The following is a 27,110-nucleotide window of genomic DNA, read 5'->3' as shown; positions in this document are numbered from 1 at the left end:
GATGGAGATGAAAAACCCTGCAAGGGAAGGGGGTGAGGGAATTAGAACACTATTTTTATACAATATTGAAAAAATACAAATTTTTATTGTGATTTCTTTTTTTTTTTTTTTTTTTTTTTTTTGGTTGCCTTTTTTTGGTTTTTTTTTCCTGTTTTTTTTTTTTTTTTCCTCGTTTTTTTGAAGCTTTTTAAACTGAAATCACCACCCAGCACTTGACTCTACTCCTAAGTAGCACCTACAAGTAAAGGTTTATAGCACAAGCAAAACTGCCAGGGCAGCAGGAAAAAGCGAGTTAAACGTGGCCCCTCCCTCCCCAAATTAATGAGCAAACGACGTGCTAGATAAGAGTTAATTACATCATTACATGTTAAATAATTAATATTACCCTCCAACAAGCCACAAATGCTAGATAGAGAACTTCAGCACAGTACTAGCCACAGCCCTACACCACTGCTGGAAAAGGATGGGAAAAAGGAGAGGGAAAACCTTTGCTTCGTGCCCGGAATTAACAGAAAGGAAATTCATGGTAGGTTTTTTTATTAAGGAAATTCATGCCAAAGCCAAGTGGGACTTGATGGAGTTTGTTGTTTTTTTTTTTTTTTTTTTTTTTCTCCCCCAAAAAGCAACAGAAATGAAAGGAACTGATTGTGCTTTATGAATCAGAGGTGGGGTTGGAACCTCCCAGCCCCAGCTCGGTGACGCCTCGAAAGGAAATAAAGCCCAATAATTCTGGGAAAATGACAAATGTACCAGTCTGACATTCAGAACTCTGCTCCAGAGTCGCTCAGGGTGGGTTGATTTTTTTTTTTTCCTGCAGGTCGCATCACAAATGAAAAGATCTTGTCCAAACCCCTCCGAAAAATCCCCAAAAGGAAACAGCAGGTAACATTCAGCTTTAAAAAATCCATCTCAGTTTGAATCTCCGATGCACAATTATCCCAATTCAAGTATCCCAAGGAGACATTTACTTATCAGATTTCTAGGAACAACAGCAAAAAAAAAAAAAAAAAAAAAAAAATCTCTCAGCTTGCTGCAATATACCAGGAGAAATCCAACATTCCAATTCCCAAACATCCTGGAAAAAAAACCCAAAAAAACAAAAAAAAAGAACCAAACCAACCAACAAAAAAGCCAAAGAGTGAATTCATTTGCTTCCTCAATTGGTGCTTTTTAGGATTTTTTTTTTTTTATTCAGCTCAAATTTTGTGTGTTTTTTTTTTTTTTTTTTTTTTTTCCTAGATCATATTCTTTGTTAACTCTTAAGGAATTTTTATCCTGTTGTACACACACAAGCAGATGGGAACCAAGCTGGTGCAGAAGGGGGAGGAAAGAAAGACTTAAAAAGGAAAAAAAAAAAAAAAAACAAACAAAAAGGAAAAAAAAAAGGAAAATGAAAATCGGTGCCGATGGATTCGTGGACTTCGGCCAACGGGACAATTCCGTGGATCTGAAGCTCTGGCAAGGCCAATCCATCTGGTCAGAGAAGAATTCCCAGGACACAGCCAGCGTTTGTCAGGTGTCTGAACCAGATCTCCAGCAAAAGAGGGAGGGGGGGGAAAAGAAAGAAAGGAGAAAAAAAAAAAAAAATCAAAAATAACAAAGCCAACTGGAAGCCATTCAAGGGCAGCAGGTTCCAAAGTGGGACAGAGGAAGAGCTGGACTTCCACGTGCTCCGGGGTCAATCCCAGTTCCAAGAGCATCAGCATCCGTGGTTCTTCCCTCCCGGCAAGGGAACAGCTCCTCATCCACGCCGAGCAGGGCAGCAACAGCCCAGGCTCCTCCAAAGTCCCCGGAATCCACCAGGGCTTGTCAGTCCCACAGCTCGGGAGGGCAGCGAGGAGTCCACGCAGGAAGGGACTGAAATCCCCAGCGAGTCGTCTTCAGTGCTCTCAGGAGCTCCACGCCTTTGCATTGGGGTTGTTTGGTTGGTTTTTTGAGTTAAATCCCTCTTTTTTGTTTTTTAAACACAGCCTGGAGGAGCCCCTTCCATCCCTTACACCCCCCCAAGGTTTTAGGCTTGGAGGAAACGCCAAAATCTCAGCTGGAGACCTCGATCCGACAGCAAATCCCTCCTTTTTTTTTGGATTTTTGTTGGTTTTTTTTTTTTTTTTTTTTTTTTTTTTTTGCTAATTCCCTCCCTCCCAGGGCAGCTGTTTGGTAGCACACCACCAAAGCTGACTTGGCCAAATGGAAAATCTCAACGCATGCACCCGGGGCTGCATATTGCTACCAGAATGGAATGTTGGGAATGCTCTAATGCACCTCGGGAATCGGGAAATGACCGAGAAAATCAAGACCTAAAGGGTGATATACATATATATATATATATATATATTTATATATTTTTAATATATATATAAATATATATATATATATATCTCAATGCTATAATTCATAAAAACCTTGTTTAGTAATAAAAAAAATTGCTTTGTTTAAATATGAATATTATAGTCTGCTTCTCATGGTTAGGAAATTAGAGTCTCTCTGAAAAGCAGGTGGCCTCCTCTACTACAATTCCATGTCCTGAGCCTCATCTTCCGAGAAGTCGGACATGGAGCTCTCAGATGAGCTGTCCCCGGTGCCTTCTTCCTGTTCTTTTAGTGCTTCTTCTGTTGCATATTTCTGGATGTATTCTGGATGGGAGAGAGGAAAAAAAAATCAAAAAAAAATAAAAAAAATATTTAGGGTCGTGGCATATTTGATAAGTCACACAAATGATTTCTTATAGAAGTGATAATGTGAAATAGAATTGTGAATAAAAAATGCTGGAAATTATCGTGGAATAGGATGAATTACCGTAAATTATCACAAAAATTAATACTGATACATCATATAAGTGTATCAATTATAAATTATCCTATTGCCCAGAGAAGCTGTGGCTGCCTCATCCTTGGGAATGCTCCAGGACAGGCCTTGGAGCACCCTGGGATAGTGGAAGATTCCCTGCCCACAGCAGGGGTGGGAACTGGATGGTCTTTCATGTCCCTTCTGGCCCAAACCATTCCAAGATTCTGTGACACATCCTTGAGGTGGCTGCTCCCTTCCCAGAGCTTCCCAAGAGCTCATCTCCCTCTGGAATCAACGGGAAGATCCCAAGGAATTTGTTATTCCTTGCCCATTCCAGCAAAGGGAACCCACGTGCTGCTGCAAGACTTCAGATGTCAAAACCCCTTTGTGGGAACCTCCGAAATTCCCTCTGGGATTATTCCCAATCCACCTAAACTCTGGCTGGCAGCTGCTTTGGGAGCTTCCAGACACAGCAGGACCAGGCAGGGACTGGCAGGACAGGAGGCCACCAGCACTTCCTCACTGGCTGCTCCAGGGGACATTCCCACATGGAAGCTGCAGGTGGAAAAGGCCTCCTCGAGCCTAAGCTGAAACTCAAAGCTCTTCAAGCTTCAAATGCCATTTTTTTTTTTTTTTTAATCCAGGAAAGCTCCTAGGCTGGGTGTTTTGGAAGGTTTGACCCAGGAAAAGTGAAATTTCCAGGGAGTTTCCACGCTGAATGTCGCATTGATTGGGATTTGCATTGGGATTTTCAGTCCATCAAGGAAAAAAAACCCCAAAATATCTAAATATTGACAAAGCATCTCCCACAGAAGGGTGTTCAGCAAGGGGAACCCTCATGGCACCAATTCCTGCCAGGAAAACACCACTGGATTCATCTGTTCACAGAGCCTGGAGCACCAGGAACGAGCTGTGGTCACACCCCTGGTGTTCCAAGGGATCCTACTGCAATTCCAGACACCTGGGGTGGGAAAAGTGATCCCAGAGATGTGCTGAGCTCCCAGCAAAAACTCAGCCTGGAGATCCTCCAGCTGTTCCTCACCTTGCCAAAGGAAGATTCCCTAAGAAATCTCCCAGAGAGGAAGCAGAGGAGAGGAGGAATGACAAATTCTGGGGCACGGCTCCGCGCCTGCGCCCCCCTCCCCAAAGCACCACGAGCATTCCCTGAGCTCCCACCGATGGAAACACCAGGAGCAGCAGCAATAAATAAAACACTGGATTTGCACTCCCGAGTTTCCCAGAGCACAGGAGCTGCCAGGATCCTCTGCAGCAATTTTAACAGGTCCAAGGTTATTTTTTTAAAATGAGGGATGGCAGAGTTTTTTAGCTCCATCCCATCCTTGTCACGCAATCCCGGGAAGAGCCGGTGGAATCAGGGCTCTGGGATTTATGGAACACACTCCAAGCACTTCCAGCTCCTTCCAGATCATCTGTACCTGGCTGGAAGGGTGGGAATGAGGGAGCAGGCTACCCCTTTATCCCAAGGGATGTCCTCAGAGCTTCCTTAGGCTGCAATCAGTTTTCCTGGCTTTTTTCCAAGGATATTTTTGGATTTTAGGCTGTTTTCATGAAAGCCCGAAGGACTCTCAGTGCTGGCACTGGAGATTTTATCTGACAAACCATTTTTTGCCTGCAAGGTATGAAATTTTTTGCCTTTCCTTGGTATGAAAAAGAAGGGAATGGACTTTGGGATACTGAGCAGGGCAGATCTGCAGGGAAGTTCCCACAATCCTGTCAGAGGAATCGGCCAAGGGAGGCTGAATAATTCACAGTTTAAATCAAATTTTGAGAGTTCTACCCTAAAAATTGGGCATTTCACACCAGAACAGTGACTCCAGGTTTAACCACTCCTGGGTGATGTGGCAGAGCTGATCCCAGGTTTTGGGATACCTGAGCTTCCCCAGTTTCCAATACAAGCAGCACTTCACCCCTCCTTCCTTCACATCATCCCTGGAAGGGGAAAAACCAGGCAAAACCTGCAGCAAAGAGCCATCACTCCCAGGGGATGGAATCCCAATTAACTGTGTTAATTAGGCCTCACCTTTAATTTTCTGTTTGTACTCTTCTGGTCGGTGGAGGTACATGGCTGCAGCGTCACCATTTAGAGGATCTATAGGATTGGGATAAGCCAGCAGCTGGGGCAGGAACGACTCAAATATATTGGTGAGATCTGCAAGGCAAACACAACGTTGGTGTCCGTGTCCCCAGAGGCAGAGCCACGCCAAAAAAACCACCCTGGAACACCCAGACAGCAGCACAAACTCCAAGGGGAAATGCACTGAAAATGAGGTGAAATCAAGGGGGTAAAATCAAAAATGAAAATGAAACTCCTCACAGACTCCTCAGCCTGACACATAAATGCTGATATCCATGGGTTAAGCAAGGAAGGGGATGGAATTTTCCTGATTTTTAAGCCTGGCTTGAAAAATTAGGAAAAACTCCAAACGAACAGTGCTGTGCTTTGCCCTTCCCTGAATTCTTTACCCCTTCCAATCTCTATTTAAATGGAAGTTCTCTGCCCGTGGAGCAGGGCTGGAGCTCAGTCTCCGAGGTCCTTCCAACCCCAACCATCATTCCACGATTCCTGGAAAGCACAAAGCTCTTCCAGAGCTTTCCATGGTCTCGTTAACAGAAACCACCACTAAAAAATAAACAATTCAGGGAATGTGCAGAGCTCCCAGGAACGCCTCGGTGCCAGCAGGAATCTGTCACCAAATAATCCACAGCAGGAAACTGCCCAGGCGTGACTGGGGATACACAAACCCCTCTTCCCACGTCCCTGAGAGCACAAACCCCCCCATTCCAGAGGCAGGGATGCTCAGGAGCCATCCTTGGCAATGCTCCTGGCATGGGGGATTCCCGTGGGAATGTTCTAGAAATCTTTTGTCTGTCTCTCTTTCCTTGTGGCAGGGAAATGCTGTGGGGTGAGCATCATCAGTGTCCTCCTGCATGGATCAGAACCTGGGAATCCCATCACTGCCCAGGACCCGCCACAGGAGCAGTGTGGCCACCTCAAACCTGTCCCTTTTCCTGGGAAAAAAGCTCTATCCCATTCACTGAGCTGCTGAATTCAATTCCCAGAGCCCTCAACTTGCCAAAGAATTCCCCAAAAAAAAGGGGAAGGAGCTCTCCAGGTGCTCTCCCTGTGCAAAGAGCTCCTCCAGCTCCGGGATGCAGCCACAGAATTCCAGGCTCCAGCTCCAGATGTGTCCTGGCTGGAACGCTGAGCTCCTGGGATGGAGCACAACAGCACCTGGAGAGAGCATCTGAATCCCAAAAAAGGGATCCCAGAAAACAGCAGGAGTGCTCTGCATGGATATTTCCATGGCAGGGGCTTGCCCTTGGTAGCTGGAATTGCCAGGGACTGGATTCGGGCGTTGGCAGCAAGAAGTTGATTTTAATGTGTAAAATTTGGGCCAGGTCTGTCCATTTGGCTCAGGAGCCTCTTTGTGGCCACCTGGCCACTGAAGGCTCCTGAGGATGAGGGAGCAGAGCCCTGGAATTCCCCCGTGGCTCACAGGACACCCAGCAAAATCATTTTTTTCTTGATTCCCTTCCCTCAAACCCCCCAAATGCGTCCCAGCAGAAGGTGCCCCACACTTGAATCAAAAGATAAATTTTGTTTTCCAGCTGGTTCAGCAGGAACAGCTGGAGCACGTGCAGGAATTTCAAGCACAGCACTGAGGAGCTGCTGCTTCCCCAGGGAATGAGCAGGAATTGAACCTCAGGAATTTTTTTTGGTGCATATTCCAGGTTTCTCCCACCTTGGTTGCTGCTGGAATTATCTGACCCAGATCTTTTGCCAGCTCTGCTTTAAAAGGAATTGAAAAATTCCTTTTTTTAAATGCAAAAATGAAAGGGATTATTCCCCCTTTTCCATTTCTTTGTGAGGTGGTGTTGGAATCTTGGATTGGTGATTTTAGAGGGAATTCAGCCATGCCAGTGTCCCCCTGCAGCTCCAAGGCAGGAGCTGGAATGCTGGAGCACAAAACCACTGGAATTATTTCCTTTTGTCCTTTGGAGAAGTGGAGAAGCTGATGTCCCACAACAAATCCATGCTGTGATGCTCATCCCTCCACCACACTGGGAATTCCAGAATTCCAAGGAGGAATTCCAGCTAAAATCAGTTTTTCAGGGAAGAACCTGAAGGATTTGATGTCCACATTCCCCTGGATTTCTTCCACAAAGCGTAGCTGGAATAGCTGAAATTCCCATTTTTAAGCAGAGAATTCAGCTGTGTTCCTTCTAACAGTTCCAGCTTTCTCTATTTAAAATTGATTTGTTTTTTAAATTGACCTGTTTATCTCTAAAAACTGGATTTTTATAAAATGATTTGTTTTTTAAATTGACCTGTTTATCTCTAAAAACTGGATTTTTAACCAGAAATGAGCCCATGAAAACCACTCTGAAGCATCTACCACCTCCTAACCTGCAAAAAAATCTTATTTTTCTCGAGATCTTGGCTGAGGAAGGAGTTTCAAATTCAGTAAAAAACCCAAAATCAAAGGGAAGAGACCTCCCAAAAGTGGTCTGAAAATGCCCAACTCACCGTAGAGAGCTGTCCAAGTTTGATTGATTACATCTAGACATACAGTTCCTGACCTGGAACACATGGGAAAAATGGAATTAACACTGCAAAACACTCTGGGAATTGAAAAAACTCCTCCCCAACCCCTTCCCCAGGGATTGGGATCAGGCCTGATTTATTGCTATTTATGGTCTTTAACCACCTCAATCTTCCCACTCTGCCCAAGAGAAAATAAATTGGAATTTCACTGCCATGGAAGCTCCACACAACCAAAAAATGATGGGGAAATATTTGAAATTTTTGAGGATTTACTACAAACATGAAGGAAGGATTTACTCACGCTTCGTCAATGTTGGGATGGAAGATTTTATTCATGAATCCTGCAAGGGAGAAACAGAGGGAAATGAGCAGGAAAAACCCAAATAAATGTTTTTTTTTTTTTAATGTGACAAGTCTGGAATTTATGGAACAAGGACCCAAAGCCATGCCAGCCATAAATAACCTTTAAAATAAGCAGGCACCATTCCCAGCCTGGGCTCCGTTCCCTCAAAATCCAAAGAAACCTGGAGTCAGGAAATTCAGGAAAACTCTGCAGTGCAACCACAAAGCTTTTGTTGGATCCTGAAAATTCCTGTCCATGAGCTCAGTGGAGCTCCCACACCTGATGAAGAGGGTTTAGAACAGCAAGAATAAACACTGAACACAAATTTAAGCTCAACATTTGATTTTTTTTTCTTTTTTTTTTTAATATATTTTGCCTAACAGAGATTTTCTATGAGCTTGACATCACGACGTTAATCTACACTTGTGAGCCAGGGAGGTAATAATTCAAATTTTCCATCAATACAGCTATTAGTTCTCCTGTTGGTGCCTTTAGTCTCCTAAAAAACAGCTCAGGTGAGGTTTAGGAGGAGGAAGCTTGATGTGGCTTTGTCCACATTTCAGATTTCTGGATTTGAGAGGGTTTGTTTTTTTTTTGTTCTGAGTTTCAAAATTAAATTTTGAAATAAATAAAGTAAATTTTGAAAAAAAAATAAATAAATTTATTTTGAATATTTTTTTTTAAATAAAAAATTTTATTCAGAATAAATTTTGAAATGGTTTCGAGCCTTACAATGTCCCAGCAGAAGGTGCCCCACGCTTTAATCAAAAGATAAATTTTGTTTTCCAGCTGCCAACTTCAACCTCAAGTTCAAGACAGCTGGAAACTCCAAAGAGTTTCCAGATGGAAATTCTTTTTTTATCCAATAAATAATGATAAAATAAAATACATTAATGGAATTATGCACCATCCTCAGCCTGTGTGGAAGCAGAGCACATCCACCCAAAAAAAAAAAAAAAAAAAATCTTTTTTTTTTTTTTTTGGCCGAGAGTGGATTCAAAATTCAGGATCCCAAACTCTTCAACAGGAGGAAACCCAAATATCTGGATGTGGCCACAAACTAGACATGGAACAGGGATGGAATTAATTCCTCCATTTCTGGCTTGGCTAAATCATTAGGGCTCCTCCCAGAGGGGTGGCTCCAACCAGGACACGCTGCTTCCAAACCTTGGAGTTGCTTTTTGAATGGAGAATTTGCCATAAATCCTCCTTTTCCCTATTGTGCCACCTTTTTGGATTGAGAATTTGCCATAAATTCTCCTTTTCCCTGTGGTGCCACCTTTTTGGATTGAGAATTTGCCATAAATTCTCCTTTTCCCTATTGTGCCACCTTTTTGGATTGAGAATTTGCCATAAATCCTCCTTTTCCCTGTTGTGCCATTTTTTTAGATTGAGAATTTGCCATAAATTCTCCTTTTCCCTATTGTGCCACCATCCCACAGCCCAAAAATCCCGACAAACATGGCCCAGGTGGGAATTTCCCTGAATTCTCCAGGAATCCTTTTAAACCAACAGCAATTATTGCTTCTGACAAGGATAAAAACAGGGAAGAGATTCAGGTCTGGGATATTGACTCAATCCATGGATAAAGCTCCTTCCAGGACTCAAAAGACACAGAAGTTTTCTTTCCAGAGCAGCCAAAAAAGCCTTAAAAATCCACATTTAAGCATTTTTAAAAAGCTCTCAACCTCGCCCACCTTCATCCAACGCTTCCGGCGAGGCACTGGAGTGTCATCCCTGCCCAAACAGGGAGCAATCCCAGTCTGAGTGACAGCAGGGATCCCAGCTGGGACTGAAATCCCTTCCTTCCCTTGAATTCTGACACAAGCAGAATTCCAGGTTTGCTTGGACCGGGGGATTCTGCACAAATCCAACCCCAGGCTGAGACAACGCCCGAAGCCGGAACAACCTCCAAGAGGAAGGAGAACTCCAAAACATCTCCACGCTAACAAGCGGATTTCAGGAACAGCTTGGCAGGATTCAGCTGGAAAAACTGAAGCAGATTTAACAAGGGAAGCTGTAGTTCCATCAAATATTTACGTTCTGCAGCTCCCACAAGTTTAAATCAGGTCACGGATCCATTTTGCTGGAGCTGAGCTGCGGCGAGCGCTGATCCCGATCCTAAATCCTGCCTGGCTCTTCGGGGGAAAATCCAAAGAAAGGATACAGAGGGTGGGGGAGACACTGGGAATAAAAAATCCCTTCCTTCACATTGTCCTTGGGTTCAAGGTTCCCAAATGGAAGAGGTGTTCTCCAGAGAAGAACAGGAGCATTCCCTCCCTGCATTCATTTCCAAGGATTCATCCCCCAGCCTCATTCCATGACACAAACTGCTCAGGCCAAGAGCAGCTCCACGGAAATCCTTCTTTTTTCCCGATCCAGGAATAAGCACAACTCTCTCCTCCTTTATTTGAAGTGTAAATTCTCCTGTGCCAACATCATTCCCATGAACCCGACTGGCTCTGTATTTATTTTGATGGATAAAAAGGACACAGCGCCCATAAACATCCAGGTAAAAATGAAATTCCAAGTTCTCCAGGAAGCCAGGAGGGAGGAAAGAAAAAAATCCCAGCACTGGGGCAAGGTTTATTGTCACACAGCACATCCCAATTAATGCACTGTGCAGAATTCCAGGTGAGCATTCCCCATCAGACAGGATTGGGATTTTGGGGTGCTTTCCATGACGTGGAGCCGAGGTCACAGCCTGTGATTCCAGGTGCTGGACTGGTTGTAAACATTTAGTATTTTAAACCAAAATTCCCACTGAACTCCTGGAAAAGCCAAAGCTTGGGAAGAATGTGAGCAGCACAATCCACCCTTTTCTATATGGAGATACTGAAGTCCAGGATTGCCTTTGGAATAAAAGCATAAAATCCACGTGGATAAAAAGGCTTTGGGTGATAACAGAAAAGCCCCTGGACATCCCAAAGGAATTCCACACCAGGAAGGGATGCAGCTCTTCCCACCCTGGAACACCAGGAGTTGGGTTTTTTTTTTTTTTTTTGGACCAACTGCTCCAGTTCAAACCTGAAAATTGGGATACTCAGGGATTTATTTATCCTGATGGGAGCACTCAAGCCCAGAGCCAGCCCCACACCAGGCTCTGTTTAAATTCCTGGTTTTCCTGGGATGTGCATTTCCCTTTTGGGGGGTTTTTCCTGTTGGGAAAAAAATGATCCTGAAAAATCCAAGCTCTGTCAGGTTCCACAGCAAATCCAGGCAGTGCCAGGAACACCCCAGGATGTGATGGAGCTGTCCCAGGAATCTCCACACAAAAATTCAGGATGGTTTGAAGTCCTCAAGTGTGGGAATACTCAAAAATTCCCAGTGCAATTTTTAGGGACGTGAAGAACAGGGAATAAATGCCAGGGGTATCTGAGGATGGGAGAAGGGAGAGAAGATTTGGCAGGAAAAGAGGCAGAAAAGCTTCTCCTGGAGACAAAGAGATCCTTCAGGGATTCCCAACACATCCACACCTTTCCCAAGGACAGCTCTGGAGCCCACTGGAAAACCCTCCCCTGGTCAGGTTGGTACTTTAGGACAGAACACCTGGATCTCATCCTTGGAGCCACGCTGGGATAAAAGATTCTAAAAGATTCTAAAAGTTTAGAAGGGAATTCTTACCCATGATTTCTCTGGAGCACATGGATACACTCCAAAAAAAAAAAAAAAAAAAAATTCAAGGGTAAAACCAAAAAGAAAAGCCAAAAATGCTAAAAAAAGTCATATTTTTTGCAAAAAAAAAAACATGCCAGGATCAAAGATTTTTTAGGATGGAAGGAATAACTCAGCCTCCAGTCCTGGAATATCAAGGGAAGGTGCAAGGATGGGATTTGTTGTTTAAGCTTTGGGATAAAGGTGGAATTTATTCAAGGAAAAGCTGCTGGATCCCATATTTTCTCCAAGGAGGGACTCACATGGACAATCTGAACTCTGCTGAGAACAGGAACAAGTCCAGGACCTCCTGTCCATTTATGGGCTCCATAATCCAGGAAATCTTTCACTTCCACCTCTAAAAAGCAGAGATTTCCACAGGAAACTTCTTCCCTACTGATTATCATTATCCAGAGCTCAGGCTGGGTTAGGAATGGGAGAATTCCCATTTCCATCGTTCCCAGTGCTCCCAGTTCAGCTGGGATGAAGGTTTTATCAGCAATGCCCAAAGCAGAGATAATCAGGATGCCCCAGGAGGCTTCACCCAGGCCTGCCTGTCCCAGATAAGCTGGGCTGGGGCAGCAAAAATGGGAAAAAAAAGGAAAACAAACCCTTCCCTGCAGCCTCTTGGGAGCTTTCCTGAGTCCCAGCACTTTCCTTGGGGCTTCCCAGCTTTTCCTGAGCTCTGCTCTGCTAAGCCAGCTCAGCTCTAAGCAAGGATTTTATCCATCTCAACTCTTGTTTCCAGCAAGAGGCAGGTTTTTAGGGAGGAAAATGGGGGTTTTCAGCAAGAGCTTGAGGAGAAAAAATAGGTTTTTCAGCAAGAGGAAGATTTTGGGAAGAAAAAAAAAGGGGTTTTCAGCAAGAGCTTGAGGAGAAAAAAAAGGGTTTTTCAGCAAGAGGAAGATTTTGGGAAGGAAAAAATGGGATTTTTCAGCAAGAGGAAAACTTTGGGAAGAAAAAAAAAGGAGGTTTCAGCATGATCTTGAGGAGAAAAAAGGGGTTTTTCAGCAAGAGGAAGATTCTGGGAAGGAAAAAAGAGATTTTTCAGCAGGAGGAAGATTTTGGGGAGGAGAAAAAGGATTTTGCCACCAAGAAGCAGTTTTTTGGGAAGAAAAAAAATGAGGTTTCAGCAAGATCTTGAGGAGAAAAAAGGGGTTTTTCAGCAAGAGGAAGATTTTGGGAAGGAAAAAAGGGATTTTTCAGCAAGAGGAAAACTTTGGGAAGAAAAAAAAAGGAGGTTTCAGCAAGATCTTGAGGAGAAAAAGGGGGTTTTTCAGCAAGAGGAAGATTTTGGGAAGGAAAGGGATTTTTCAGCAAGAAGAAGATTTTGGGGAGGAAAAAAAGGATTTTCCACCAAGAAGCAGTTTTTTGGGAAGAAAAAAATGAGGTTTCAGCAAGATCTTGAGGAGAAAAAAAGGGGTTTTTCAGCAAGAGGAAGATTTTGGGAAGAAAAAAAAAAGGATTTTTCAGCAAGAGGAAAACTTTGGGAAGAAAAAAAGGAGGTTTCAGCAAGATCTTGAGGAGAAAAAAGGGGTTTTTCAGCAGGAGGAAGATTTTGGGAAGGAAAAAAAGGGATTTTTCAGCAAGAGGAAAACTTTGGGAAGAAAAAAAAAATGAGGTTTCAGCATGATCTTGAGGAGAAAAAGGGGGTTTTTCAGCAAGAGGAAGATTTTGGGAAGAAAAAAAGGGGTTTTTCAGCAAGAGGAAGATTTTGGGGAGGAAAAAAAGGATTTTCCAGCAAGCGACAGTTTTTTGGGAAGTAAAAAAATGAGGTTTCAGCAAGATCTTGAGGAGAAAAAAGGGGGTTTTTCAGCAAGAGGAAGATTTTGGGAAGGAAAGCGATTTTTCAGCAAGAGGAAAACTTTGGGAAGAAAAAAAAAGGAGGTTTCAGCAAGATCTTGAGGAGAAAAAAAGGGGTTTTTCAGCAAGAGGAAGATTTTGGGAAGGAAAAAAGAGATTTTTCAGCAGGAGGAAGATTTTGGGGAGGAGAAAAAGGATTTTGCCACCAAGAAGCAGTTTTTTGGGAAGAAAAAAAAAAGGGGTTTCAGCAAGATCTTGAGGAGAAAAAAGGGGTTTTTCAGCAAGAGGAAGATTTTGGGAAGGAAAAAAAGGGATTTTTCAGCAAGAGGAAAACTTTGGGAAGAAAAAAAAAAATGAGGTTTCAGCAAGATCTTGAGGAGAAAAAAGGGGTTTTTCAGCAAGAGGAAGATTTTGGGAAGGAAAAAAGGGATTTTTCAGCAAGAAGAAGATTTTGGGGAGGAGAAAAAGGATTTTCCACCAAGAAGCAGTTTTTTGGGAAGAAAAAAAATGAGGTTTCAGCAAGATCTTGAGGAGAAAAAAGGGGTTTTTCAGCAAGAGGAAGATTCTGGGAAGGAAAGAAATGGTTTTTTCCAGCAAGAGGCAGTTTTTTAGGAAGAAAAAAAGGGTTTCTCAGCCACTTGAACAGAGACTTGTAGGTTGAAGGAAGCTCCTCATGAGGTCTGGGATAAACCAGTGGGAACACAACAGATTTAAACGAGCAAGGGATGGAAAACTGAGAGAAAAGCAGCAAAATCCACATGAGAAGAGCCAGAAGGACTCAGAGATGTGAGCAGAAAACAGCTCCCAGCTCCAGGATCATCCTGGATCCCTGGAAGTGTCCAAGGCCAGGTTGGATTGGGGCTGGAGCAGCCTGGGATAGTGGAGGGTGCTGGGGTTGGATGAGGTTTAGGATCCCTTCCAACCCAAACCATTCCATGATTTAAGACTGCCGTGACCTGCACTGGTTTGGGAGGTGGGGAAGGACAAAGGACAGGCAGCAAACAGTGGGAATTCCCACCTGGAATGTGCCTCTCCAAGAGGGATTTCCAGAGCTGACTCAGAAGGAAGAAAAGGCTCCTCAGAGCTGCAGATTCCTGTGCTGTTACTAAAAAATGTTTGCACATTTCTGGGGGTCACGGAAGATTTCAAACCGAACAAAAAATTTTAAAAAGGCGAAGGACGGAGTATGAACAGCAGCAGCCTCTCCCAAAAGGCACAATTCCCACCTGGAACAGATGATTCCTCATCCCACAGAGCTCCCAAATAAAATCTGAGCCTAAGGGGTTATGTGAAGGAAGCAGCCACAACTTGGAGCTCCAGAGGAGGATGTTGATGTTGGAAAGGGCTTCAGCAACTGGAATGGGCACCTGAAGGCATCCGAGGTGGTTTCCTGCTCCCCAAGGATGGAGCCAAGCTAAAAATCCCATTTCCTAATGGGATTTCCTATTGCTGTCCAAGGCAAAAAGCCTGACCAGTCAAGCCAGCAGTTTTTTTGTTGATAAATCCCTGCTTTTCTGTTCTTCCACATATGTATTCCCTGCTCCAAGAGGATGGTGGCTTCAGTGGAGGAAGTTCCATCCACTTTTGGACAGAAGATCCCAAAAGTTGGGTTCACCCCAACACCAAGAACTGTGGTCTTTGCTCCATCACTCCACAGTAAGTGGAGTTATTATTAAAAAAACCCCACATGGAATAGAGATTGAATTGATCAACACACAAATATGCAGCCAAATCCTCCTCCTCCCAGCTCCTCCTCCTTCCAAAGCCCAAAATTTTGCTCTTCTTGGGATCTGAAATCCCATAAAAACATTTTGCAGACTTCAAGTCCTTATATTACACTGGTATCACCCCACCTGCAAACTTTAGGCCCAAATCACAGGATTTTAGTGGAAAATGAGTATTTGTTACCTATAGATGGGGATTTGAAGGGGTATTTGTCAGGAAGGTCGACTCTAACTTTCCATACTCCACCTTCATACGGTGCTGCAAGGGAGAAAAAGCAGGAATTAGACACTCCACAGTGAGGAGAGGATAAACATTCAGGAAAACACATCTCTGGAATAATCCACAGCTCCACTGGGGGTGAGATTTCAAAGCTCCCACAGGAAAAGCCTTTTTCCTGCTCTGCTTCACACGATTTGAAAAGATCTCAGCACGAAGACACCAGAGCCTGATTAAAAACAGGCACTGTGGGATAATCTCCTTACCTTTGGAGATGGTGCTAAATTAAGGTGGAAAAGCCATTTTAATTACAAACTCCATGGAAATTCCCATGACTGATGCAAGTTTGGCCAGGCCTAGGAAAGCTCAGGGGTGCTGAAAGAGCTTTCCAGAGCTCCAAGGGATGGGGTCTATCCATGACCACAGCTGGATCCTCCCCACCCTCCAGAAGATGGATTTCTCTCCATCCCCCTTAGATTTGCTCATTCTATCCCCTCTGGAATGTCCTTTCCTTATTCCCCAAGCCAGTGGATTGTTTTTCTGGAAGGGCAAGGTCACAAACTTACTTCCTTGTGGTCCATAAAACTTCACGACAAATTCATTGAGTCCTCCTAAGATTGTGACTTCGTGTTTGCTCTCGATCCTGATGCAGCAAGTCAAGGAAAAACATCCAATCCAGGAAACAAAACCCATTTACTCAGACCCAAGGAATTCACTCAAAGCCCGTTGACCCAATTATTCAAAATATCCCGAGCCCCACATGGAATTTCAGTCACATCTAAGTGACCACAGCACCACAGTGATGTTGGCAAAAGCCAATTCCCCACCCTCCCCTGCTCTGAGGAATCCTGGGGTGAATCCTCAGAGTCTTCCATTTTCCATCCCCTCCTGCACGGAGTAAGCTCGGATTTGGGAGAGCACTGGGACGTGTTTGAAATCAATCCACTGCTCCAATGAATTCCATTTTCCCCTCCCACAGCTCCCATGCAAACCGTGGCAATCTCATGTTAATTTGACTTGCAAGACCAAAAAACTCCTGAGTCTGGGGGGAGACAGAGTGAAGAGAACAACAGGAAGAATCAAAGTGCTTTGGGAAGAAGGGAATACAAAGGGAAAGGCAAGTGGGGAAGAAGGGAATACAAAGGGAAAGGCAGAAAATCTTTATTCCAAACCAGGCTTGGTTAAAACAATTAGTGGTGGTGTTTCAGCACAGAAGCTTGATAAGGAATTCTGCTGTAAATCAGGGTTAATGGATTGGGAATATTATCCTACAGCAATTACCTTTCATCAATGGCCTGGATAAGAATTACAAGGGAAGCAGGAGAAAATCAAAGGTTTGTTCCCACCTGAAGTTTGGCTCTGCAGCACTGAGGCTGCTCCCATTTGAAGGAAGGGGACACAGAATATTTCATGTACAGATCCCTCACATCACAGCAGGGGCTTGGCAGGAATGTTCCAGCTACTGGGAACTAAAGGCAGAATCCCCCTTTTCCCCACCTTGGATGGAAAAGGTTTCCTGCTTTCATGGCACCAAGTTTGCCCAGGGTTGCAGGAATTCCACAGACCTTGATGACACCTGGGCACACACTGAAATATTCCCAACCCACCAGGAATTCTCAAAAACCACCAGGAACAAAGAATTCCCACCTCAGAGGCCTGATTTTAAATTACAACCTATGAAATCTGCTGTGTGAGGCTCCTGCATCCCAAAGTGCCGACTCCACACCGGCAATTTTTGTGAGGAGATCCCAGTCCCATCTGTGGGGTCCCTCAGGATTTATTGCAATTCCTGAAGTACAATAACTCCCAGACTGGACAGACTTTTCCCACAGTGTCAGCTCCAAAAGGGTTTGGACACAACAACCTCCTTCCCCTCGTTCTCATGGGGAGAGGGAAAAGTTTACAGCCGCTTGTTTTGGCTCTGGAATTTTCTTGGTTCAGCATGAGCTGCTCTGCCCTAAAATTCCACAGCAAGGAGCTCACTGCAGTCACCCAGGAGCAGCTCACAAAGGGCAGATGGAAACAGAAATGCCCTCAGTGCAAGTGATTTTCCTGCTGAAATCCAAAGGGAATCTCTGGGAAAAGCAGCATCGCTCCAGGTTTGTGGTGAGGAGCCTCCCAAGAAGTGTCGTGGCTAAGGGACATTTGTCACCAGATCTTTTTGTGGCACTCAAACTTTAAAACTTCCTGTTGTGGTATTAATTCCTTAGGAAATGTATCCCTGGATAACTATTGCAGGTTCCCAAAGTCCTGCATGGTCCCGCTGTGTGCAATGATGGCCCAGAAAATGTTTCATTTTCTGGATTTTCACACTCACAGAAGCTTCATGGATCAGATTAAACACAAATGGTTTTACTTTGGACTAAATCAAGTCCTGCTTAATAAAAACCAGCTCTCCCAGGCTGATCCTGAGCAGCTCCAGGCTGGATGCTCCTCAGCTCCCTGAGTTAATGCCAACTGTAAATTAAAGCTGAGTTTTCCACACTCGGACTCGATCCTGGTGTTGCCAAATTCAAAAAATATTCATGAGCCACAGAGGGCCACGTAAGAATATTGTCCTTGTTGTGGCAAAGACCTAAAATCCTTACCAAAAAATCAGCGAGTGAGTTAGGTTCATGAAAGGGAGAAATATTGGGATGAAAGGTTTGGGAACACCCACGTTGTTTATCGACACGATAGCAGAAAATCGTCCCTGTGAGGGGGGTGAGACCCTGGCATGAATTGCCAGAGCAGCTGGGGCTGTCCCTGGATCCCTGGAATGTCCAAGGACAGGCTGGACACTGGGGCTGGAGCAGCCTGGGACAGTGGGAGGTGTCCCTGCCATGGTTTGAGTTGGAATCTTTAAGGTCCCTTCCCACCCAAACCATTCCCTGACTCTGTAACTGAGGACAGACTGAAAATAAAACAGAGCCCTTGCATCAACACTGGGGAAATCTCTAGAAGTGCATCAGCAGAAATGAAGCTGGGAAATTTCCTTGAAAATTAGGTGAATTCCAGTTACTAACACAGCTGGGGTGAACCACCTGCCCTCTCCCTTCTCCACCAAGGAAAAGATGCCCAGGAAAGTGAAATCTTGGAATCCCACCAACAAAAGAGCTGAGATCACTCCTGGGAGAACTGCATGGAGCTGGTACAGAGAACATTTCCCCCCTACAAGCTTTTTCCATCTGCAGAAACTCTTCAGGAAAGGAAACAGTTACTGCAGAAGCTGGGAAATCCAGGAATCTGAGGCGGATCTCCAGGCTCCTCCATCCCATCAACTGTCCCAGCAGAAGGGACTGAACACCTCTGGAGCAGTGTCCAGACCACATTCCCAGAGAAAGCTCCACCATCACTCCTGCTGATGTATCTGGGAGTGAATCCAGGCTCTGACCCAACTGTTCTCTCAGCTCACGCTGAATTTTTTCCCGTAAGGCCAAAGTCTTACAACCAAATCCCACATGAATTCTGTCCCAAACATGCCAGGAATTAATCAGCAGGCTCAGATCCAGGAGCAATCCAGGCCCTGTCTGGAGACCCACAATCCTGAAGGAACCCAGCTGTGCCGAGGGCACGTGGGATGTCCTCTCCTGCATCCAGGTTCTGGTGATGGATCCTGCAGCAATTCCAAGGAACTCCCAGGAATGAGAAACATTCCACGCCTTCAGAAAGCAAGCACAGCTTCAGGAAACCCCAGGAAAGGAGCACCAAGAACTTGGAGCAAGATTCCCACACCTTTTTTCCTGGGATTGCTACATTTGTATCCACAATTCCCAGCCACTCCTTCCACTGGATACTGATGTATATCCCTGCAGAAAGCCCCCAGGAATTCACCCACACATCCAGCATTTTTTTTTTGGGAAGACCATTTTGGAAGACTATTTTTTTGGACCTTTGAGTCCATCCTGTCCAGGCCAATCTCTCTGCACCCACATTCTCTCTCAGTGCACTTTTCATCAGTTAAATTTACAAAGATCCAAGCAATTAATGGATGAAGACTTTAAACATTCCTGATTCCAGGGGTTCACTCTGGAAGGAGGAGCCCTTGTCCCCACACGAGCCAAGGACACAGAGCCAAGCTCACAGCTACAAACCCATCCTGTAACACATCCCACACCCTAAAATGTTTAAAAACCATCACCCAAATCCCTCCCAAGACTTTTGGCCTTGCTGCTTTCATCTCCTCATCACCTCAGGATGCCAACTGGACCTGGTGCCAAAAAAACCCAGTGGAAAAGTCAAGGAAAAAGAGAAAAATCTGGATATGAGTCAGATCTCTTAAGTTCAAAAGCCACAGAAATGAGAAGTGAGTCCTGAGGACCTGAAGATAAATTCTCTTACTCCCAGGACTATGAAGAGAATTTTAACACCAGTAAACATTTGGAATATTGAGATGATGCTATGGAAGCTTGGAAGGGCTGCAAGCAAAGAGCCAAAGGAATTTTTCAGGCTCCCCTTCCAGTGCCTGAAACGTCCCAGGAGCTCAAAGGAGGATGGAGATGTGGATTTGCACAACAGGAACACCCAGCTCCCTGGCACAGGGTGACAGGAACACCCAGCTCCTGGGACAGGGTGACAGGAACACCCAGCTCCCTGGGACAGGGTGACAGGAACACCCAGCTCCTGGGACAGGGTGACAGGAACACCCAGCTCCTGGGACAGGGTGACAGGAACACCCAGCCCCCTGGGACAGGGTGACAGGAACACCCAGCTCCCTGGGACAGGGTGACAGGAACACCCAGCTCTCTGGGACAGGGTGACAGGAACACCCAGCTCCTGGGACAGGGTGACAGGAACACCCAGCCCCCTGGGACAGGGTGACAGGAACACCCAGCTCCCTGGGACAGGGTGACAGGAACACCCAGCTCTCTGGGACAGGCTGACAGGAACACCCAGCTCTCTGGGACAGGGTGACAGGAACACCCAGCTCCCTGGGACAGGCTGACAGGAACACCCAGCTCTCTGGGACAGGGTGACAGGAACACCCAGCTCCCTGGGAAAGGAACACCCAGCTCCCCAGGACAGGGTGACAGGAACATCCCCAGCTCCCTGGGACAGGGTGACAGGAACACCCAGCTCCCCGGGACAGGGTGACAGGAACACCTCAGCTCCCTGGGACAGGGTGACAGGAACACCCAGCTCCCTGGGACAGGGTGACAGGAACACCTCAGCTCTCTGGGACAGGGTGACAGGAACACCTCAGCTCCCTGGGACAGGGTGACAGGAACACCCAGCTCCCCAGGACAGGGTGACAGGAACACCCAGCTCTCTGGGACAGGGTGACAGGAACACCCAGCTCCCCAGGACAGGGTGACAGGAACACCCAGCTCTCTGGGACAGGGTGACAGGAACACCCAGCTCCCCAGGACAGGGTGACAGGAACACCCAGCTCCCCAGGACAGGGTGACAGGAACACCCAGCTCCCTGGGACAGGGTGACAGGAACACCCAGCTTCCCAGGACAGGGTGACAGGAACACCCAGCTCCCCGGGACAGGGTGACAGGAACACCCAGCTCCCTGGGACAGGGTGACAGGAACACCCCAGCTCCCTGGGACAGGGTGACAGGAACACCCCAGCTCCCTGGGACAGGGTGACAGGAACACCCAGCTCCCTGGGACAGGGTGACAGGAACACCCAGCTTCCCAGGACAGGGTGACAGGAACACCCAGCTCCCTGGGACAGGGTGACAGGAACATCCCCAGCTCCCTGTAGGGATCAAGACTCTGCTTTCAGGCTGAACTCATTGAGAAAACTGAAATTGAAATTGTTTCCTCGGTCAGAATAAAAAGCAATTTAAAGCATTTTGGTTTTTCTACATCAGGACAAAATTCCCACAAAACCTTTCAAATCTGGAGTGTCAGGACCTGTCCACAGCAGTCAGGAAAAAGTGGCCACTGCTGATTTGCCTGTTCCAGGGTCAAATTCCCATTTCCTCATGCTCTTGCAGGGCCACCCACCACTGCAGGGCTGGATTTCCCCTGCAGCAATAAAATAAAAGTTTGTTAGGATTTGACTTCACACCCAGATCTCCCCAAATCCCAGCTGAACATCATGGCCTACAGATGGTCTGTCTGTACACAGGGTTGAGTGGCTTTTTCCTGGCAAACATTTCACTCCAAAAAAAAAAAAAAAAAAATCCTTTCATTAAGTTTCTTTAAAATTAACATTAGCTACAAGCTTGGGAAAATGAGTTTTCCAGCTAAAAATATTCAGCAAGCAACTCAAGTGGCCACAAGCAGTTCTGAGCCAAAAGGAGCAGAAAGATGGAAGGTCCTGTGGAAAAATAAAATTGTGGATTTATCTGGGGGTTACAACTGAAGTGAGAGATGGGTTGAGGATCATGATGAGGAATTAAGAATCTTTTAAAGATCTCTGTCATGTCCTCTCTTATTTAGACACTTGTCTGTAGGTGAATTACCAGAGAAATCATCCTGAATTTGAAGGAAAACTAAACAGCACACCTGAATATAATTAAAAAATAAAAAAGAAATCAACCAGCTTTGCCACCTAAGCAGAGAATCTGCCTTTGAGCAAATAAGTCACCTTATTTTGTGATAAAAGGTGATTTAAACATGAGATTAACACTGAGCCAGTGTCCTAGGGTGGTGGTGTGGCGTTTGTATCCCCAGTCGTGTGTTCTGTTCATGCCTGATATTATGTTCTTCAGGACTGGCTCTGAAAGTGAAGGATTGTTTTGTCTTGTTATCAGCCGGCTCAGCTCCCCCCATGGTCGGTGTCTAGGAGAGGCTTTTTTGCTTGCTTTTGCTCATTAATTAGTTTAGCTAGGCAGTCCAATTTTTACCCTGGGCTGTTTTTTTTTTTTTTTTTTTTCCTTTTTTTTCCCTTTCCCTTTCCTGAATATCATCTGAACCTGCTCTGGACTGAGACCTGGGAAACACCAAGAAACACCAAGAGCCTACATTTTGTGACCTCAGCCTGCATTTTGTGACCTGAGCCTGCATTTCTGTGACCAGAGTCTGCATTTTGTGACCTGAGCCTGCATTTCTGTGACCTGAGCCTGCATTTCTGTGACCTGAGCCTGCATTTTTGTGACCTGAGCCTGCATTTCTGTGACCAGAGTCTGCATTTTGTGACCTGAGCCTGCATTTCTGTGACCTGAGCCTGCATTTCTGTGACCTGAGCCTGCATTTCTGTGACCTGAGCCTGCATTTTTGTGACCTGAGCCTGCATTTCTGTGACCTGAGCCTGCATTTCTGTGACCTGAGACTGCATTTCTGTGACCTGAGCCTGCATTCTGTGACCTGAGCCTGCATTTCTGTGACCTGAGCCTGCATTTTGTGACCTGAGCCTGCATTTCTGTGACCTGAGCCTGCATTTTGTGACCTGAGCCTGCATTTTTGTGACCTGAGCCTGCATTTCTGTGACCTGAGCCTGCATTTTTGTGACCTGAGCCTGCATTTTGTGACCTGAGCCTGCATTTCTGTGACCTGAGCCTGTATTTTTGTGACCTGAGCCTGCATTTCTGTGACCTGAGCCTGCATTTTTGTGACCTGAGCCTGCATTTCTGTGACCTGAGCCTGCATTTTTGTGACCTGAGCCTGCATTTTGTGACCTGAGCCTGCATTTTGTGACCTGAAACTGCATTTCTGTGACCTGAGACTGCATTTCTGTGACCTCAGCCTGCATTTCTGTGACCTGAGCCTGCATTTTGTGACCTGAGCCTGCATTTCTGTGACCTGCAGCAGCCACCCCCAGCGCTGGAGACTCAGAACTGGGCGACCACTCCCAGGAGAGACTTTCTGAATTTGTCATCTCTTCAGAACGGTCAGAGTTTTGTCATCTGGTGTTGTTTTTGTTTTTTTTTTTTTTTTTTTTTTTTTTGTATTGGGGAGTGTTTTGCTTGTTAAATAAACAGGTTTTTTTCCTACTTCTCTCCGAGGAAATCCTTCCCGAACCAGGTGGGGGGTTTGCTTTCTGGGGGCTCCTCCTGGAGGTTTTCTCCCAAATTTGCCCTGAACTAGGGCAGCCAGCTGACTTTTTTTCTGTTGTGAAGAGCTCTACACCACCTGCTCTATGGAAATTCGAGGTGTCAGAGGTGTGAATTCTTCTGAAGCCTTTGCAAGCAGCAGTTTTGCAACATCAATTACCTCCTCCAGTGCAGCTGATGGTTATTCATGTTTTATTTCCTTACAAAGGCAGATGAGCTCCAGGATTTACGGAGTTCCCAGTGCGTGGGCAGCAAAGGGCAAGTTCAGCTCAGTCCCTCCCTGCCTCCAAGCCTCTGGAAGCTGCTTTGCCTCCTCCAAAGTCCCTCCTTCTCCTGATACAACATCCCCAGGTGCCCACGTGGCACACGTTAAACCACAGCCAGCACCGGGGCTTTGATGCTTTAAGGAATATTTATTTATCCCTGTTTTCCCTTTATCCCTGTTTTCTCCAACTCCCTGCCCAGTTATTCACATTTAACTTCCCTCCTCCAGCCCTGCAGGGCACCAGAAAAAAAGGACTTTTAGAAGTCAAAAAGGTTACAGAGGCCACAAAAAAGCTGTGGTTTCTTGGAGCAGCAAGGGGTGGATTTTCAGCACCTGATTTGTTGCAAACTTCTTGAGAACTCCAGGCTAAAATTATTCCCATATTAAAATCCACGGGTTTCCCTCAAGCCAGGAATTCTCACTGCCACAGGGCACCCTCAAGAGTTTCTCCCTTTAAGCAAAGGGGTTTTCTAGCACCAAGCCCAGGTTTGTTATTTGCCAAGCATCTTCTGTTGAACAGTTCCTGGGGTGACACTGCTGGGGTTTCACCCTCACATTCCTGGGGCAAATCCCAACTTTCCTTCCTCTGGATTCTCCCTCTACTCTGCCCTGGTGAGATCCCACCTGCAGAGCTGGATCCAGCTCTGGAGTCACCAGCAGAAGAACCTGGAGCTGAACCAGAGGAGACCAGGGAGATGCTCCAAGGGCTCCCCTCTGCCCTGGAGCCAGCCTGGGAGAGCTGGGAATGTTCCTCTGGAGAAGGGAAGGCTCCAGGGAGAGCTTCCAGCACATTCCAGGGGCTCCAGGAGAGCTGCAAAGGGACTGGGGACAAGGCCTGCAGGGACAGGACACAGGGAATGGCTCCCACTGCCAGAGGGCAGGGATGGATGGGAGATTGGGAATTGGGAATTCCTGGCTGGGCTGGAATTGCCAGAGCAGCTGGGGCTGCCCCTGCATCCCTGGAATGTCCAAGGCCAGGCTGGACATGGGGCTGGAGCAGCCTGGGACAGTGGGAGGTGTCCCTGCCCAAGATCTTTAAGGTCCCTCTCAATCCACACCATTCTGGGATTCCCTGAGTCTGAACTGGCCTTTTCCAGGAATCCCACAGCTCTGAAAGCCACAGAACCGATTTCAATCCTACAGAACACAGAAAAAGGACAGCAAAGCACTCCTGGAAAGCTCAGGGGACAAACACCTTTCCCTTGGCTCTCCTGATCCCTGTGACAAGTGAAGCAGGGACACCTCAGCACAGAGGGGGTTTCACTCCTTGTGAGACAACACCAGCTCTGTCTGCTGCCAGAAACGCCCTGGAAGGACAGGAATTGTGAATTAATAACTGAGCAGCAACCTGTGCCTGCCTGCTGAGTTTCCATTTTACTGCACACAAGAGTTTCCTTGTTGGAAATGCAGCCTTGCTTTGAAAAAAAAACAAAAAAAAAAAAAAAACAAAAAAAAAAAACAAAAAACCTTCCTGGCCACTTCTCCACCAGGTTTTACCTGTCTGAGGGAAGAAATCACACACAAAAAAAGAATTCTTCAATTATTCTACAGGCATCACTCCCAATTTCACATAAGGATGGCAAATTCCCCCCTTGGTCACTGCTGACCCCATCAACTTTCCTGGGAAGCAAAAGGCACCTTCTGGATGAAAAAAGGGATTTGAGGAGAAGGAAATGCTGTTCCAGCAAAGCCTCCAGTCTGCCCTGCGTGCTTTGGAGCTCCTGGTGATTTACATCTGGCTGATTTCCACCCAGCTTTGTGCCAAGAAAGTGGAGTAATAAAGAAAAGGTAGAAGGAAAAGTCAGCTTTTCCCTGGAGATGCTTTGCAGCCGAGTTGGCTGCTCTGAAGCCAGCACGAACCAAGTCAGCATTTTCCTCCACTCCAGCCTCCAAACCTGGTTCTCCTTCCCCAGAAGCACCACAGGAAAAAAAAGGTGCACCCCATTCCATGCTGGATGGAGCAGCACTGCCCTTCTCCTAGAGAAATAAATCCACTTCCTGCCCTCCCCAACCCTCTGCTGCTCCCTTAAAAAGTTTCAACTTGGGGAAAAAAAGAAGGCAGGTACATATTGGATCTTTTATCCATGGAAAAGAAAGGAGCTGGGGAAGGGTCTGGAGCAGCTGAGGGAGCTGGGAAGGGGCTGAGCCTGGAGCAAAGGAGGCTCAGGGGGGACCTTGTGGCTCTGCACAAGTCCCTGGCAGGAGGGGATGTTGGTTTTCTTAGTTTTTATAGAGATGGGGTAATTCAGAGGTGCTTTACAAGATTTTATTCTATTATCAATCTCAATAAACAGTAAAACACATTCTAATTCTCTAAAATATCTAATCTTTTTACAAAACCCTATTTTAAAACTTCTAATTCGATCTTTCTCTCAACAATATCTCTATTCTATAACCTTCCTAAATCAACACACCTTATCTCAATATTTATATACAAATATACACAACTATATAAACTTTCTAACAAATTTTACAAATTCTTCACAAATCCATTTCCCACAAGGGGACAGCCGGGGGGGTTGGGTTGTGCTCCAGGGAACAGGGACAGGAGGAGAGGGAACGGCCTCAAGCTGAGCCAGGGGAGGTTTGGATTGGATTTTAGGGAACATTTCCCCATGGAAAAAGTGGTCAGGCACTGGAAATGCCCAGGGCAGGGGTGGAGCCCCCATTCCTGGGGGGATTTAAAGCCCTGTGGATGTGGCACTTGGGGACACGGGTGGACTTGATGAGCTCAGAGGACTTTTCCAACTAAAATCATTCCATGATCCTGGCTTTTTTATGTTTGTTTTTTGTTTTTAATTAGAGAAAACAGATTGGAACAGACTTGTCTAGAACTGTGCTCAGCTTCCACGGGATGGGCCAATACTGAACTGCAGTGGTGGCACCAGGAATTCCCTCCCTCCATCCCACAAACAGATCACAATCCCTTTAAACAAGAGCTCCACGATCCTGGCAGGGAGATGCATTAGGCAAGGTGAGGAGAAGCTGGCTCAGGAATTTTAAAGGAGATTGGATTTGATGGAAGGGAGCTGGAATGAAGCTGGGATCAATAAAGCTGAAGGGATGTCCCCGTGTGTGACCGCGGTGACAGAGGCACCTCCACCAGCACAAGATTTCCTTAAATCACAGGAAAAGCCAAACAGGGATCCGAGAGGGGCAATTAACACCTAATTAGAAGCAACTGTCAAAGAGCAAACTCCTTAAATGGATCCTACAGGGAGGACTTCTCTGGGCTATCTGGAGAGGCAAAAACATCCCCAGGATTCCATTCTGACCCGAGAGCTTCCCAGGAGAATTCCATGAGAGCTGGAAATCATCAGGAACCAGAAGAATTCCCCACTGTGAGCCTCAGCTCAGGGAGAGCCAGAGCTGGACCCAGGAGCACTGAGGGTGGAACTGGAATAGTTTAGGTGGCCACACATCCATCCCTGAGCTGAAGGACCAGATTTAATGTTTGCATCACTCCAAGCTCCCACCCCGAGAAGTTGGTTTCCATGGAGATGGGACACTCTGGTGGAATTGAGTGGTTCGTGTACAAATCATCAACTTCTCAAACCAGCCAGAAATTTCAAGTGTGTTTTCAGAGAAATATCAGAAGGAGAAAATGCAACCTTTGCTTTTTTTTTTCCAGGTGTGCTGGCAACGGTTCATTTCCTCTTTGGGAGGATTCAGGAAGTGCTGAAACTCTTGTGAAAGAGAAACCGTGGTTGTGAAACCACAGGACTGAGCGTGACCCCAAACCTGTGCTAGACCTGACACCAAGCCCAAGATTTGAGAGTATTTTGGGCCTCATCACGTGATTTACAAGAATGCAGCAGGTCT

General features: G+C 45.9%; 1 protein-coding gene across 1 annotated transcript in view; it reads right to left on the bottom strand.

Moving 5' to 3' along the window:
* Window positions 1-520: 520 nt before the first annotated feature.
* UBE2H (ubiquitin conjugating enzyme E2 H) overlaps window positions 521-27,110 on the bottom strand; it is a 44,622-nt gene continuing 18,032 nt past the window's right edge. The window contains exons 2-7 of the mRNA XM_053979004.1: window positions 15,662-15,738; window positions 15,063-15,137; window positions 7,656-7,695; window positions 7,337-7,389; window positions 4,829-4,957; window positions 521-2,633 (exon numbers count right to left, since the gene is read on the bottom strand). Of these exons, the coding sequence (XP_053834979.1) occupies window positions 2,509-2,633; window positions 4,829-4,957; window positions 7,337-7,389; window positions 7,656-7,695; window positions 15,063-15,137; window positions 15,662-15,738 (499 nt within the window). The 3' untranslated portion in view covers window positions 521-2,508. The remainder of the gene's footprint in view (window positions 2,634-4,828; window positions 4,958-7,336; window positions 7,390-7,655; window positions 7,696-15,062; window positions 15,138-15,661; window positions 15,739-27,110) is intronic.

The sequence above is a fragment of the Vidua macroura genome, chromosome 5, assembly GCF_024509145.1.
Source record: "Vidua macroura isolate BioBank_ID:100142 chromosome 5, ASM2450914v1, whole genome shotgun sequence".
NCBI classification, from domain to species: Eukaryota; Metazoa; Chordata; class Aves; order Passeriformes; family Viduidae; genus Vidua; species Vidua macroura.
Note: the sequence above shows the minus strand (reverse complement) of the source record. Positions and strands in the feature narration are given on the sequence as shown.